This window comes from Rhamphochromis sp. 'chilingali' (assembly GCF_963969265.1).
Source record: "Rhamphochromis sp. 'chilingali' genome assembly, chromosome: 7".
Taxonomy (NCBI): domain Eukaryota; kingdom Metazoa; phylum Chordata; class Actinopteri; order Cichliformes; family Cichlidae; genus Rhamphochromis; species Rhamphochromis sp. 'chilingali'.
Window position 1 is genome coordinate 1,359,839 of NC_137934.1, and position 15,100 is coordinate 1,374,938.

The 15,100-nt window shown below is 43.6% G+C and overlaps 1 protein-coding gene across 1 annotated transcript in view; it reads left to right on the forward strand.

Annotated features, from left to right (window-relative positions):
• nek7 (NIMA-related kinase 7) overlaps positions 1-15,100 on the forward strand; it is a 63,353-nt gene that overhangs the window by 13,604 nt on the left and 34,649 nt on the right. The window contains exon 2 of the mRNA XM_080886931.1: positions 10,483-10,570. Coding sequence (XP_080743057.1) covers positions 10,511-10,570 — 60 coding nt within the window. The 5' untranslated portion in view covers positions 10,483-10,510. The remainder of the gene's footprint in view (positions 1-10,482; positions 10,571-15,100) is intronic.

Below are 15,100 nucleotides of genomic sequence, written 5' to 3' on the forward strand. Positions count from 1 at the left end.
CACAGTCTTTAGGCACGCTTTGTTAAAGTCGCCGGCGACAATAAAAACCCCATCGGGGTGGGCAAGCTGTTGTTTGTTTATGGTGTTGAGCAAGAGGCTGAGAGCCGTGCTAACGTTAGCATCCGGCGGTATATAAACAGCTATCACAATAACTACTGTAAACTCCCTCGGGATGTAAAAAGGTCTGCACGAGACTGCCAGAACCTCCAAATCAGGAGAACAGTGTGTGTGAATGATCCTGCTGTTACAACACCACTCGTTATGCACGTAAACACATAGCCCCCCTCCTCTGCTTTTACCTGAGTTGCTGTTTCTGTCATGCCGGTGTAGCGTGCGGCCTGCTAACTCGACTGCAGCGTCGGGAATCAGCGGGTGAAGCCACGTCTCCGTAATAAGAATAATGCTGCAGTTACGTGCAAAGCTTGTGTTGGCTATCTGTAGCTCCAATTCGTCAAGTTTGTGGGTGATGGATCTGGCGTTCGATAGGAAAAGGCTCGGAAGTGCTGGCCGGTGTGGATGTTTGCGTAGCCTAGCGTCTGAGCCCGACCGGCATCCCCTCTTCTGCTTTCTTTCCCTCCGTCGCCTTCTACGCTTGCTGGGCGGGCAGACCATCCACGGTGACCCTGGCGGTCTCGCTATCTCCACCAGGATGTTGTGTGTTCGCTGATAGTCGCCAGAAACAGACAAACTATATTTAAAACCTAGGTCAATTAGGTTCTGGCACTGGCATAACAAAGCACTCACATGCTGGTGAAGCAACAGAGCAGTATTTGACCTCTGATTGAGGAGCAGCGCTCTGGATCTGGTTAAAGATTGCAGAAGCCACCGCAGAAGCCACAGCGGGCTGAACCGCAGCCAGACCAAAGCTTGATTTTTGTGGAGCCGTGTTTCCTTGGGCCCACTGTTACTGCGTGCTCGGTGTAGGCTTCCAGCTTCATATTCATTCTTTTTTTTCTGCGTATGTTTGCACGAGATTACGTTTATGACATTAATGTGTTGAGTGAACCACAGTTTGTTTGTGTGTCTCTTTCTTTCCTCATCGAGCGCCAGGATTGAGTAAAGGTTGTTGTGGGTTCAGGGTCTTAGATGTTTCCATTACAAACTGTGGAGAACAGATGCTGGTGCAGAGCATGGAAGAAGGCCTGGGCCCAGAAAAGTCCCAAACATGAGCTCTTAGCAGTCAGCTATGTAATGAGACATGCCTGGGAACTGCTCCTCTCACATTACTAATGATTTGGACATCTTGTGCTTGTCATTTCCTCTTAGACAAGCTTCTTTGCTTACACAGGGTAACTGCATCAAACTATGCAAGTGAAAGGGAAAAAGCCTGCGTTGAGGGAATAAGAGAGGCTGCTGGTTTTTGTATGATGGGCAAAGTGGACTCCAGATGTTTTCTGCTAAAGTTTAGTTCTTAGGAAAACGATGACAGCCCCCATCTCCAGCTCACAGAGAGTCGTGGCTTGTCATCTAAGAACCAGACAGTGGCAGACTAAAAGGTAAAAATCATTTTATTATTTGGTCACATGGCTGCTCAGACACGTTAAATATGATTTAGGGCCGCTGCTCACTGATGCTGAACCGAACTGCATCTTTGTAAAATGGATTAAGGGATAGGACTGTTTCAGCTGTTTTATTGTAATTGCTAGAAGCCGAAAGTGTAATGAACATAAAGCGTGATTAACCGTCCACGTCTACTCCCGCTGCCTGAAAGAAGCTTCTTATTACGTTGCTGTTTCTCGTGTTGTGCTTGATTAAGAGCTTCGGCCAAAGGAAACACAGCTTCCGCGAGGAACACTCGACTCTGTCAAAGCTAGATACTGGTATTTTATTAAAACCAGTATATTTGCCAGTTCTATTGATTGTGATCATCTTCGACTCAAAAAACAAATGAGATGGGCCTAAGCAGGGTTTAAGCTGTTTAACAAAGGAGGAGAAAATGCCTTTATTTGATAAAGTTGTGCAGTTTCCATTGGCGTGAGTTTTATTTGTTAATGCAGGCTGCACTAAAAGGAACTGATAAACACATAATCCTGAGTAATTGGTCCCATCGATTCTTATTTAGCACATAGCAGTAGTTAGCACGGTATTCCCTTGTTTAATTTTTATTTTTTTAAATGTGAAAGTCCCTCGTTTGCCCCCGTTGTGTTTTCATTTCTTTATTTTTTAATGTTGGCCCCGTGGTCTCGCAGACAAACACAGCCACAGCCCCGTGGAACAGAATGTCGCATCCAATATCCTGGTGCCAGAGGTGATGCAGCTAATTTGGTGGTCAGTCAGTGACATGGCTAACAAACAAAGCCCTCGTTGGTCCTGGAGGGCAGGAAGCTCTGCTCGGCTGCGCAATGCTCTGTTCTTCATTGTGAAAGACCAGGAGTTGTTGCCACAAGGGACTAATGCAGCCTAAAGCCTTGGGATCTTCACCTTACTGCGGTCTGCAACTCTGGGTGTGGATATTTTGGTGCACATGAAGTGAGGGTGGGCTTTTAAAAACAGTAACGGCGACAAAAACAAATCTGTCCTCCATCCATTGTTTCATGGATTAAATGCTTTTTGCATTTCTAATAATATACATGTGAGATCTCTGAGATTATGGAGTCAGGCTTGATATGCAAATTTAAAAAGTTAATGGGTATTCAGATTAGTCAGTGTCGCTTATAAAAACAAATCTTGATGTTGTGTTACATAAGTTTTGATACGTGCACAGCCCCGCCCCCTGCGGTGACCCAAGTCACATGTTAACCTGCTGTGTAAATCACACGAATGGAAACTAAACTGTGAGACATTTTATTTAGACATTTATTTCTGACTCCTTTGAGGAAACACGGTCATTTTACTTTCCTCTGGTCACTCTGTGAGACTTTTGCATTTTAGTTCAGATCCAGAGTCACACAGTAACTCAGCAGTCGAGGCGACGTTAAAAAACACGGCGTAACTTCCTGGTGGTAAAGAGCCGCGTTCTAAAATATGCGTGCTCTCAAACGGATAACGATTTCTATTGGCTCCGATCCGGCTACGTGAGTGTTTTTAACTTTAAACGGTACTCAAAAAGTTATAATTCTCCAATTGTTTACCAGTTACACTTGGAAATATACCCATAATTAGACCGTTGTTGATGCAGTGATACGAGGGGAAACGCAGTCTGAAGATAGACAAACCAGTCTAAATGAAATCTCTTGATTTCCTTTCACACGTTATGCATTCAGTTTCTAAGTGATTTTAACTGAGGTGTGATGGTGGTGCAGCGTTTTGAAAGGCTGTGAATGTAGTGAGCGTGCGCCTAAACCCCCAGGGTCCCCTGTGCTGAACGCCTGGGGGGTTCTCTCCTTCACACAGCCTGCTCCCTGACACACTGAGCTGGTTCTGAGGGATCACACAGCTGTCTTAAATGCAGCTCTGTTTTTGCATACTTTGCCCACACGGTTTTGTCTTTCTTTACACAGTCAGCAATTTGTCAATATACCTTGTTTATTCTCAGTGATTGACAGTACGAATTGGTTTTACTTTAGCATGGGGGGGGCAGTTTCTTTTTCTGTTGGTAGCATGAATGTCTGTCATTCTCCTTTTATCATTGAAATTGGAGTTTATCTTTTACAAGCCTGAGTGGAATGTATTTGTTTTTCAAGTGATTATTAGCATCCTCCTCGGCTGCCGTCTCCGGCTGATGAAATGAGCACATCAAACGGTGCTCTGTGCTAACGAAGCCGTGCAGGCTGGATGGCTGGCTGCCTCCTGCCTCTTACTGTAAGGCACCTGCTGAAGTGACAGACTGGCAACAAAGGGTCCCTCGCCGTCAGTACCGCTGTAGAGTGGGTAGGACAATGGAGCAGAGAGGTGGCCTGGGCTTTTAGCCGCGTGCCAACTCGTGTCCAAAGCACACAGGAGCGACGGAGCACGAAGGGGAGGAGGTGGGGAGGAGGAGAAGAGCAAGGGACATGGATAAAGAGGAGGAGAGTGGCTGACACCTGCTTGTGCTTGAGCTCTTTCCTCAATGGTGAACATCTTTAGACAGTGGTGGAAAATGAAAACGAGAGGCGCGGGTATACAAACGCACAGGTGTGCGTGCGCGGGGAGACGCACAAACAAACAGGAAGACGGAGGAGAGTCCCGCGTCGTTAATGGGATTACTGGGTCATGGAGGTGGGATGAAAGTGTGTTATGTAGAGGCTGCAGTAGGTGGATTGTACGTGTAAAGCAGAGCGCTGGATCGTGGGGAAATAAATCAGATTAGGCCTCACATGAAGCGCGGCTAACCGTGCTGTGCTCTTTACTTCTGCAGTGAAATAATCATGAGGCTATAAAAATCTGAAGGTGAAAAATGTAAAGCGTGACTATAAATAGTCAGCAAGCCACATTATGGATCGCCGGCCTTTGTAGCGTCTCGGTGGACCAACGCGCAGTTCTTTGTCTTAATTTCCTTTTTTAAATATTATTTTTCTGTCCTCGCTCCACCAGTAAGAGGGTGGAGGTTTGTAACAGCATCACAAGCATTACAAGCACACATTTCTACGTATAAAAAATGAGGATTATTATTATTATTATTATTATTATTATGGTTGTTATTTATTTATTTTTTCCATCGATGGCTCGTAGATGTGAAACGGAGCTTAAACCTCTGCTTGTTGTTGAACAGCGAGTCCTGTCTGGTGTCGGTGTTGTTGTTTGGGTCTGTTGCCTGACTGACTTCATGCTTTTGTCACCAGATATGAGGAAATGGAAATTTCTAGATAGAGGGAGCATGTAATCTGTTTGGCTGCCTTTTTTCCACAGTTTTCCTTTTATCACACTGTTGATTTTTTTCAGGACAATCTAATGTCCTAACTTCCTTTTTTTATTCCATCGAGTCTTGGACTGTCTTGCTCGAAGACCTCAAAGCCTGGCTCACACGCTGAGGTATAATTGGTCTTCTACCCCTCTCTGTCTGTCTCTCAGCTCACGGTCCAATGAACACGAGTGCCTGCACATTTGTGCTAATGATTTTGAATAGTGATTAAAATGAATTGGAAAGTGTGCTGCTTCTGTAGTATCTGGACCCCTCCATCATTAGTGGCTCTCTTCCTCTTCTCCTCTTTCTGTGTCATCACTGTTAGTGTAGCAGGGGTTTTGAGAAGAGGCCCGGGGTGGGCTTTCATGAGCGCAGACTCAAAGGTTTCTCCATTTCTTGTAATCATGGACACCACTCTTCCAGCACTTTCGCTGTCGTCTTCTGGCTCCTCAAAGATGCCTTTGATTCTCTCACATCGTGCACTCGGGCCGGATAGTGTCACGTTATATTTTTCCTCTTTACCCCCCCCAATCGCTTTCCTCTTCTCCTTAAACCCGAGGTCATCGGTTTGCGTTCGTATTTATTGTCCTGGGATGGAGAGCTGATTGTGCACTCTGCTCTTTGAGACTGCTAAATTTCAGGACCCTTCCCCTTCACTTTTTCCTTCATCCCTCCTCCATCCCAGTTTGCCTTGATCCACCTTTTTATAATCATCTCCCTCCCTTTAGCTCTCTTTGTTTTCGCTGTTCTCCTGTTTTAAATGATTTATGCAGAAAGGAGGAAATGAGGATTAAAGAGGAGCTGAAGCCAGTGCCAGTGTCTGTGGCACACACCGACTCTTTCAGGACCACGAGCACATCAGGGCTAACAAGCTGCTTTTTTCTGTCTGCTGGCAGTTTTCATAGTTTTGCATCTGTCCCTCTCTTTCCTGCACAATCCCGGCTTTATCCCTACTCAGTTTTCCAACTTACACTCAGCTTCTTCCCATTTGAATGAAGATGTGCTTTTTCTTATCAAGGTTGGGAAAGTTGTTGTCAACTATGTTACAGAAGTTTTCTCTCAGCCTTTTGGTAAAAGGTTTACATGGTTCACTGTTCAAACAGGAACTTCTTTTTGCACAGTTTTGCACAATTCTTCGAGACGATCAAACTAGGGCTGAGCGATATGGCCTAAAACCCATATTGTGGTATAATTTGAAGCATGTGCAGTAACGATATGCATCGCAATATATTCTTTTCTTCTGTATATACATGCAAAATGACTGAGCAGTATAGCATGCCATTTTAAGAACATTTACTGTGCAAAACTTTTCTTAAAAATTTGTAAAATTACAAAACTTTTCAAATAATTTTTAAGCTTTAACAGATCTTTTTTCCAAACAATGTAACACAAAATTCTTAAATACCAAATAAAAATGAAGATAAATGTGCAAACATGTGGCGGTCCAAGGCCTGCCCTGACTAGTATGACGTGTCTGCTTCAGAGCAGCTATTCCTTTTGTTTGTCATGGAAACTGCATTGTCTGCATATCTGCTGAGAGTGGACACAAAGTGCTCTGCATGCACATGACTTACAACAACACAATCACTCTTTAAGTATAAGCAGTAATCTAATGTTAACAGCAGGTATTGTAGCCTCATTCCATCATCAGTGAACTGTGTTCGTAGACAGGTTAAAAGTAGGCTGGGGCAGATCTCTGCCCCCTCTGAGCTTCCATACTGACCATTCTTCAAGCTCCAAAATTCAGCCATGTTCGTTTACACAAAGAGTCCAAAGCTTTAAAAAACTGAGTGGATTCATTGTTTTTCTCCTGAAATGAACGCCCTTCTTCTTGGAGCTGTGTTGATGCCACCAGGTCAATCCATGACTGATAGTGTTCCCGTTTGTCTGCTTGTTTATTTGCTTCTTCTTTCTTTGTCCTGTACAGGTGTGTGTTACTGCACTGCCAACGTGTTTGGGATCATTGTCATGCTGAAGCCTTCCCAATTAAACACCTGCCAGATGGCATTGCATGGTGGATCAAAATTTCCACCATATAATCCCATCTGGTACTTTCTGCGTTGATAATTCCATAAATTTTTGACAAGATCCCAACACCACTGGCTGAAATCCTGATTTTCAGTCCAGTTCTTCTGTAATTTAGCAAAGCTTTGCCCTTTTTTCTTGTTTCCTTTCCTTAAGAATGGCTTCATGACAGCCGCCTTTCCACTGAAACCTCGCTAATGAGTGAAAATTTGTTAAAAACCAGCCAGAGGACAGAGGAAAACTTTGAAAGATATTTAGAAATCTATTGCTCAAGACAAGCGTAGGAATGAAAGAAGCTAAATATAAGGAAACGAGGCGTGGCTCAAGACTATTTCACAGCAGTGTAAAAGCAGGAAACAGGGCTAAAAATGCAAAAAACAAAAACAAGATTTGAGATGGGAATAAAAAAAAAAAAGGCAAATTAACAAATCTGTTGTGTGCTGGAAGTGTGAGAACAAATAAAACTGTTCAGTCCGCCTCGCTCGGTTTTTCTCCTCTTTCATATAATTACCTCGGTGTGATGGGCCCACTGCGAGAATGCTGGGCTGGAGTCTCACATTAGATGGAACGCAGTCAGAAAACAGTGTTTGTTTTCATTGAGTGGTTGGTGGTCTGCACGGAGACGGTGTTTTCAGTTTCCTCTGAAAACACCGTCGGTCTTTCGGATGGACTCACGGCGTCTCGGAAACAACATGTTCATTTACATTTCATAGACGATCTATAGTGGTGAAAATGTTTGTGCAGAAATAATTGTAATAAAGTCAGCCTGACAGAATATCAGTGTAAAAGGAAGATCTGTGAAAAATAAGGAAACGATAATAAAAGTAAAATTCTCATTCCAGGCAAACGCCAGTCGTATGTGTGTCTACATATTTAGCATAAAATGGCTCTGCTTGTCTGTCCTGTTGTGTATTTGCAGCTGTCTCTCACCAAAGGTCCAAATGTGACTCTGACATCTATGAATAGGTAGAGGATTTAGCTTTTAGCTGTTACCAGAAAGGCAGCCACCATTTCTCACCCGCATGACAGAAATGCAAGCAAGAGTGGCACATTGAGCTTCCATGTGTTTTGAAAGTCAGGAATTCCTGTCTGTGGCGAGCAACCTTTCGGGGATATCGAGACAGCGAGAGGAACAGTTAAGAGGAATGTGCGATGAAAAGGTCAGCGTGATGAAGCCGGTTGTGTTTTTGCGCAGTCACTGCTACGGTTTGCGTATTTTCCCCTGTTTACGCCTCCTGATCGAGTTAGATTTGTTAATTGTGTTGTTTCCTTGTGTGTGTTAATCTAACGTGGCAGTCTTAATTGATCTTGTTAACGTGGGATGTAGGAGGCGAAAGAACGTCCTCTGATGCCCTGCGGTTATTTTGACACTCAGGCGGTTAGAAACACAAGATGGTTAGGGAGCGAAGGAAGGGTGCCAGCCTCAATCTAACACAGCGCGGGGCTGAAGTGCAAAGAATCACGGCAACAGCCGCGAAGGCCAGCTGGGCGGGTGACTCGAAAGTCCACTGTGACCGCAAAATCCAAATGTCACGACACGCAGCTCGTTCAAACTAAGAGGCCGACTTCACCTGGTATTAAAATATCCTGTAATAGATAAAAGCTCTTGAGTGATGATGTACTGATACTGATTTTAAAGTGTGGGTGATAGATGCACAGATCAACAGCCTTTCAGGAACTCTTCACACTACGAACATTTTGCTTGTGCAAAATTACTATGGCACAACCGTTGGATATTGATATTGGTATTTGTTCTGGGTCAATATTCTGATACCAATCAAAAAGAGCAACATATGATGTAGGGCTGATGTACCGGTGCGGCCTGAGGCTCTGTCCAGATGTTCATGGGTATCTGAGTAAATGTAGCCTTTTCTCTGCTTTGTTAACGCTCTGTTAGGACCTCCAGGGTGATTTTCACCTCCTTTTGACTTTTCAAACGACCTTGAGTGCGTCTGTCTGTTTAACTTATTGGTGCTGCACGTTTGTGGCTTGAAATGTTGATGGTCAAACAGTCAAACAACCTTTCCAGGTGTTTATAAAAACCACCACAGCTGGTTGTTTTCAAAAATACTTTTTCTCCAGCAGGTTTATTAATGAGTCAGGATCATTTAGCGTTTAACGCTGTTCTGCATTTAAAAATGTCAACCTTATTAATAAATGATCCATTACATAAGTGAAGAGAGTCGTATTGCCAGCATAGCCGATGTAAATCCATTGGAAACGGGGTTGAGTAAATAATTTTGCGATCTTCCAAACTTACACGAACATCAAGAAAAAGCTAATCTGTGATTTTAGCACAGCAATAATTGCAAATGATGTGTTTGCTCAAAGTGCATAGACACACATCATAAAAATATTAAACTGCCCAAAGAATCTGTGTGTCAACCTATTAATCAGTTATATGGTTAGATAGCTATATAATTGCTCGATTGATCAGATGATTGATTGATATACACACAGAGACTGCTTTTCAGTGTTATTCTCATCTACATTACACCGGCACATTTTAATTGGCCCAGGGAGGCTCAATGCAACAGAGACAAGAGACTGTGACCAATACACGAGTGACACACCAACAGATCTGCAAACCGGCTTTGGAGGAAAAACATGCAAATGGCCCACTGTGAAGTGTGCTTTCTTTCCCTCCTGTGTGGAACTTTTCTTTTTACGTGTGTGTGTGTGTGTGTGTGTGTGTGTGTGTGTGTGTGTGTGTGTGTGTGTGTGTGTGTGTGTGTGTGTGTGTGTGTGTGTGTGTGTGTGTGTGTGTGTCCGCTTGAGTGCTATTCCTGTGAATAAGTCCCTAAGAAGACAAAACCATGGTTGAGTTGTAATTCCTGGTATTTCTTTTATCCTCTGTTCCTAATCATTAGTCATTTGCTTCCTATCACCGAGCAGTCTGCATGTGTGCACGTGTGTGTACACGTGTGTGTGCACGTGTGTGTGCACGCTTGTCCTTGGCTACGTTTTTGTGATGCTGAAAACATACAAATATCTCACCTCATGTGTTGCCTCGTGGATGGCACACGGTTTGTGTTAAACAGGCGGGTATCTCGTGTAAATCACAAGTAATTCTGTGTTAATTTTGAAACGGTGAGTGTAGACTGGAATCATAAGCTAATTTCAAGTGTGAATATAATTGTGCATCGTAATTTTTAAAGCTGTAAATTATTCATTCAGGTGATTTTTTCTCTATTATTGCATTGTCTGTGACGATGAGGCAAGCAACTTGTTATGCTGCTCAGGCAAGTAGCTAAGCCACATGCCAGGACGTGCAATTAAAGAAAAACATGGCATATATACATACTGCACCTCCTCACCCTGAGGTATTTCTCGGAAAAGAAAAAATAAAGTGGAATTGCTTAAACCAGTAACTGGTGTAACCTGCAATTCCCAGGAAAGGTTCCTTGGGAGAATGCCAAGCAGCTTTATCTCTGCCGAAGCTCGGCCACGGCGCAACTCGAGAGGGACCCAGACAAAGAGTATCATATCCAAAGACGTGACCTAGGTTTCAGCTGCTGAAACTCAACACCGGGGCAACCGTCACTCCTTAGTTTGATGCTGCAGAACGAACATTGCTCCACATTTGAATACAATTTAATCGTACTGTTGAAGGGAAATGATCGACTTTTGTTTCACCTGATGATCAGCGTTGCATCGTCTAACCGTGAGTCCTGTTTTGTTTGTGTGATTCGCAGAGGTGTACGGGATCAAGCTCCTAACACCATGGATATGGACACGCAGCCACAAGGACAGCAAGCAGCTGTGCCAGTGTTTCAACCCCAGGTAACCCCACACAGATGCACACTGCAACACCAGTCAGAAGGACTTAGGATCTGAAGTAGGATGCAGACTAAGATAAAAATGGAATTACTCAGCCTCGGCATCCTGTGGTCAGCACCTGTCTTAGCCTTTATTTAACAGATGTGTTCAATGCCGTTTAGTTTGATTATAGATTGAAGAATGATGGGAAATTCCTTCATCTGTTGTATTCCTCCTAATTCCTGTTTTAAACTGTAAATATTTCCTGCTCATCTCTTCTCTCTGCATCAATCAAGATGTATCTTTCAGCCTGATCTTCATTCAGACCTCTGTAGCCTGTGTAAGACAGACAGTGGATGAATGTTGAGTTGTTACTATTGATCAGAGATCTGGAGGCTGGCGGAGCCCGGCCTCCTCGCAAGCCTCTTTCGGTTCGATACAACTCAAGTTTGCTCTGTGCAGATCAGGCCGCTGTTGGATTTTAATATCGTCTTCCAACTTCAGGCGCATTGATTTCTTTACAGAAGGATGTTTTTGCCTCCATAAGTATTGAATAGACTTTAAACAAAGAAGATCATCCATATGCCCCTGAGTAAACGTGGAATCTTTTTGAGAAAGAAGCACTAAAAATAGGCTCCGTACTCGTTGTTGTTTTTGTTTCATTATTTTATCTGTTTATTTTTTCAATGCGTATGCAAGGGCACGGCAACATTAACACTGGAACTGCCAAGGGGCTTGATTATTCTGAGATTTGTAATTGCAAAATTAAGGATAATTGGGTTGCACACAGAAGAAAGTCAGATAAAAGCGCTAATAATTAATTTGACTTAGGCAACCGTCCCCCCACGCACACATACAGTAGATCTCCAGCTGATCTCCCAGCAGTTCGTTATGTGTTGTTGTTCAGTCTTAATGATCTCTTTCTCTCTCACTCTGTGTTGTTCCATCTATTTCCAGCAGTTTACATCAGTGTTAATTCTAGGCTCACCTCTTTCGCTTAGGTACTCGGGAGCACGGTGAACTTTCCATATTGCATCATTTTTTCAGTCTCACAGAACATGTTTGAACCGATTCCACATTCAGCGGAAGATGGAGTCAGATTATGCAGATGACTGTCTAACCAGCATCCAGATGGGTGTCTTTCAACAAGTCCTCCGTTTCACAGTTTTCCTAAGGTTCAGTCTACTCGGCAGCAAAGGGAGAAAAAAACCCTACCAGCCTCTTCCTGGAGAAATCTGAATTGTATATGTGATGAAGGATATTCTGTATCACTTGCAATATAATTTCTCTTGGTCCCGGAGGTATGATGCATATGCATTAGTTAAACGAGATGAGCTGGTAAGATGTGCATTTTTAATGGTGCTTTTGCTCTTGAGTGAGTGGGAGGGTTAGTGGGGACCCCCCCACCCTCCACCACCATCCCCCCGGAGTTTGATCGTCACTGCAGAGTTTGACAGACACAGATCTGTCTGTAAGCGCTGAGACAAGGTGGTGTGGAAGGAGAAGAAGAAGCACCTTTGGGGTGAATCCTGCCGGTTTGACTGCCTGCCTGGCTCGCTGGCTGACTGGCTGAGGATGAATATTGCATGGTGCTTTCTCAAGGGGGCTGGTGACTGGTGAGAGTGGGAGTCGCTCCCCCCCCCTCACCGCAGGGCTGCTAGTTGCCGTGTCTGTCTCTTCTTGTGTTCCTGGCTGTCTTATCGTATATCCGTCTCTGTCTGTTTTGGACTACAGCCGAGCTAATTCCACATATTTTGTAAACACTGTTTTCGTGTGAAAATGACGTTGTCCTCAGCACAGTCTGATAGTATTTTGGTCGAGATCTCTCGAGACCGTATTTCTTCCTGTTTATCCTGTTTTGAGATTAAACTGACATTACTGATGACAAAGCTCTGCATCACAGCCAACATCTGGACAGTGGTGAGAAAGAAAGTGTATTCATGGAGTCTTGGATTAAACATCTGGAGGGCTTAGCTGATAACTTAGTTATTTTAATATATGCACTTTTCATTTTTATATTATGTTAACAAGATGAAGAGTTTTGGTTTTATAATTGTGAACTGGTCTTCTTCTACTTTTTCACTGGTGTCCGCGTCGCAGGTCATTTTCTCTTTCTTCCTTTTTTGCCTTTGATTTTTCTGGTGTTACTGTTAAGTCTCCACATCCACAACAAAGAGACGTGCACCCACTGATTATTAACTCTGGAGTCTATTTTTGAAAACCTCTGCTGTCTAAAAAGCTGTTCACTGCAGGATAGCATGCCAGAGCAGAGTGACGAGCTTTCAACTTTAGCCTTCCTCGTACGTCTGTGCCCCGAGTTTCTCTTTCCCGGCGTCTGCGTGCCTCTCAGTCTCTCTCCATGTGAGACATCACCTCTCTGCTGCCGCTGGCCTTTCTGTGGCAGCCGTCGGCACTGCTGGGCTGTCACGTCGGCCCTCTCTTCTCTGCTGCTTGTCCCCCACTGCCCCCCACCCTATCTTTATCCCGTCTTCCCGTTCCCTCTTCCACTCTCCATGTGTCTTGTCAGTTGTGTTTGGCAACGGTGTCATTATCGGGCAGCCCATATCACACCTCCTCCAATGAGCTGTCTGTCTGCTCCCCGTCTGTCTCTCGCTCTACTTTCCTCTCTCCTTTGCAGTCCCCCTGCTAGCTCGTGGTGGCTGTGTGTCACCTTTATACCCGAGACATTCTGTCCCTCACCGGCGTTACCCATAATGCCTTGCACAGCTGCCACTTTATCTTCATGTCCTGCAGCTTGTCCTCAAGCTGGAATAATGTGAATGATGTGAGCGTGCTGTGAGAGTTGACCAGTATGTTTTATTTTATTTTATTTTTTAGACAACAACACTGATGTTGCTGATTATCAGTAATTGGGGACACTAAAAGTCAATATTTGGAAACATTTACAGTTAAAAATCTTTGGGCCAAAATTTAGAAGAGCTCAAAACTTAGTTTCAGTTATTTAAATAACAACAATAGCGCGACATTCAAAGTCAGGCTGCTTTTTTATTGATACCTGCTGTAGTAATATTATGAACTAATTGCAAAAATAGCCTATTTATGATTACACTGCTGTCTGTGGTTACATTGTAGTCACTGTGGACCCAGATGATGATGATGATGATGATGATGTGCAGTAGCACTAAGTAAAAATGTAAAAACATTTACCAGTCCTTTAAGTTTGTACTTGGATCTGAAGTTGTTCTATTTTGACGAGTTAATTTTCTTCTTTGTAAAGCACCTCACCCGTCTCTCCTGTGCACACCTTCCCCTTCGCTCGTCATCGACTGAAGCACCGGGTGGGAGACGTGATAAAAGAGCCTTTTCCCAAATGTGGTGACATTATGCTCTGTTTTTATTTTTAACATCCACCCTAAAGTGAGAAATATCCTCTTTCTGTTTCCTCTCATCTGATGATGACTGTGAGCGATCGGTGTAGCCGCGTGACGCACAAATGTAGTCCAGCCGCGAGCCTCTGTGCGCGCCCGTGTGTGTCCACGTGTGTCGCTGTTACAGGTGTTTGTTGCATGTGGAGGTACAACATCAAGCTATGGCTTTGCACATTTAATTAATAATGAATCTCGGCATAATGACACATTTTTTCAGTGCATCACTGGGGAAATGGGATCAAAATTGCCGTGATCGCCCAGCTGTTGCCATCCCTGACATCGTCGTCCGTCACCACAACCCCGACACAGACTACCCAAAACAAACTGTGTGACTCATATGAGCCCATTTTGCACCAATAAAAATAAAATGGTAACAGACTTAGAAGTTTTATTAATTTAAAAGATGTTGGGGACAAAAAGATAACATTGTATCTATTTGTTAATATTAAACATATTGCAAAGTGTTTAAAATTGCAGTAATGGGTGCTGCTTTACCTCAGTGGTTGAGGAGGCGACCACAAGCCGTAGAGCCAAATGCATCGTCTTCCACGACTCCCAGCTATTCGGTCTCCTCTTCAACATAACTGTCGAAAAAAGGATTCCCACCTTTACTTTCACTGCAGACTCGTGACCTGCAACCTTTCACGGAGTGTGTGGGTCAGACATTGATCGAGAGCGGTGACTGCAGATGGAAAGAGGCAGTTGCATCACAGCCATTTTTAATTTATTTCATCAGAAGTTTTATAAATAAGAGCAGAAGCTACTGAATCACAACTTCAACAGATAGCCAGGCTGTCAGTGTGACTGCTACACTTCATGATACAAAACATATATAGGAGAGAAACCTGTAAGTATATATTTTGAATGAGATGGTAACAGTATGTGTTGGATTATTGATACGTGAACTATTATTGATATAGTTCTGGGTATGGGTAAGACGACACGGCCTCCACATGCAAAAACATTTTGGGATAATGATATTTCAGTGTTTTCTTTTTTTGCTCTTCATGTGGGTCCATGCTGGAAAAGCACAATTTGGATTGTGATTGCGATACAAACATTTAAATTCAGGATGTACCATGTGTGTAAAAACAACAGCAGGATAAAGTGGTTGCATTACCATCAACGCATTTTCAGGTCGACTGTCAGAGGTGGGTCATATGGG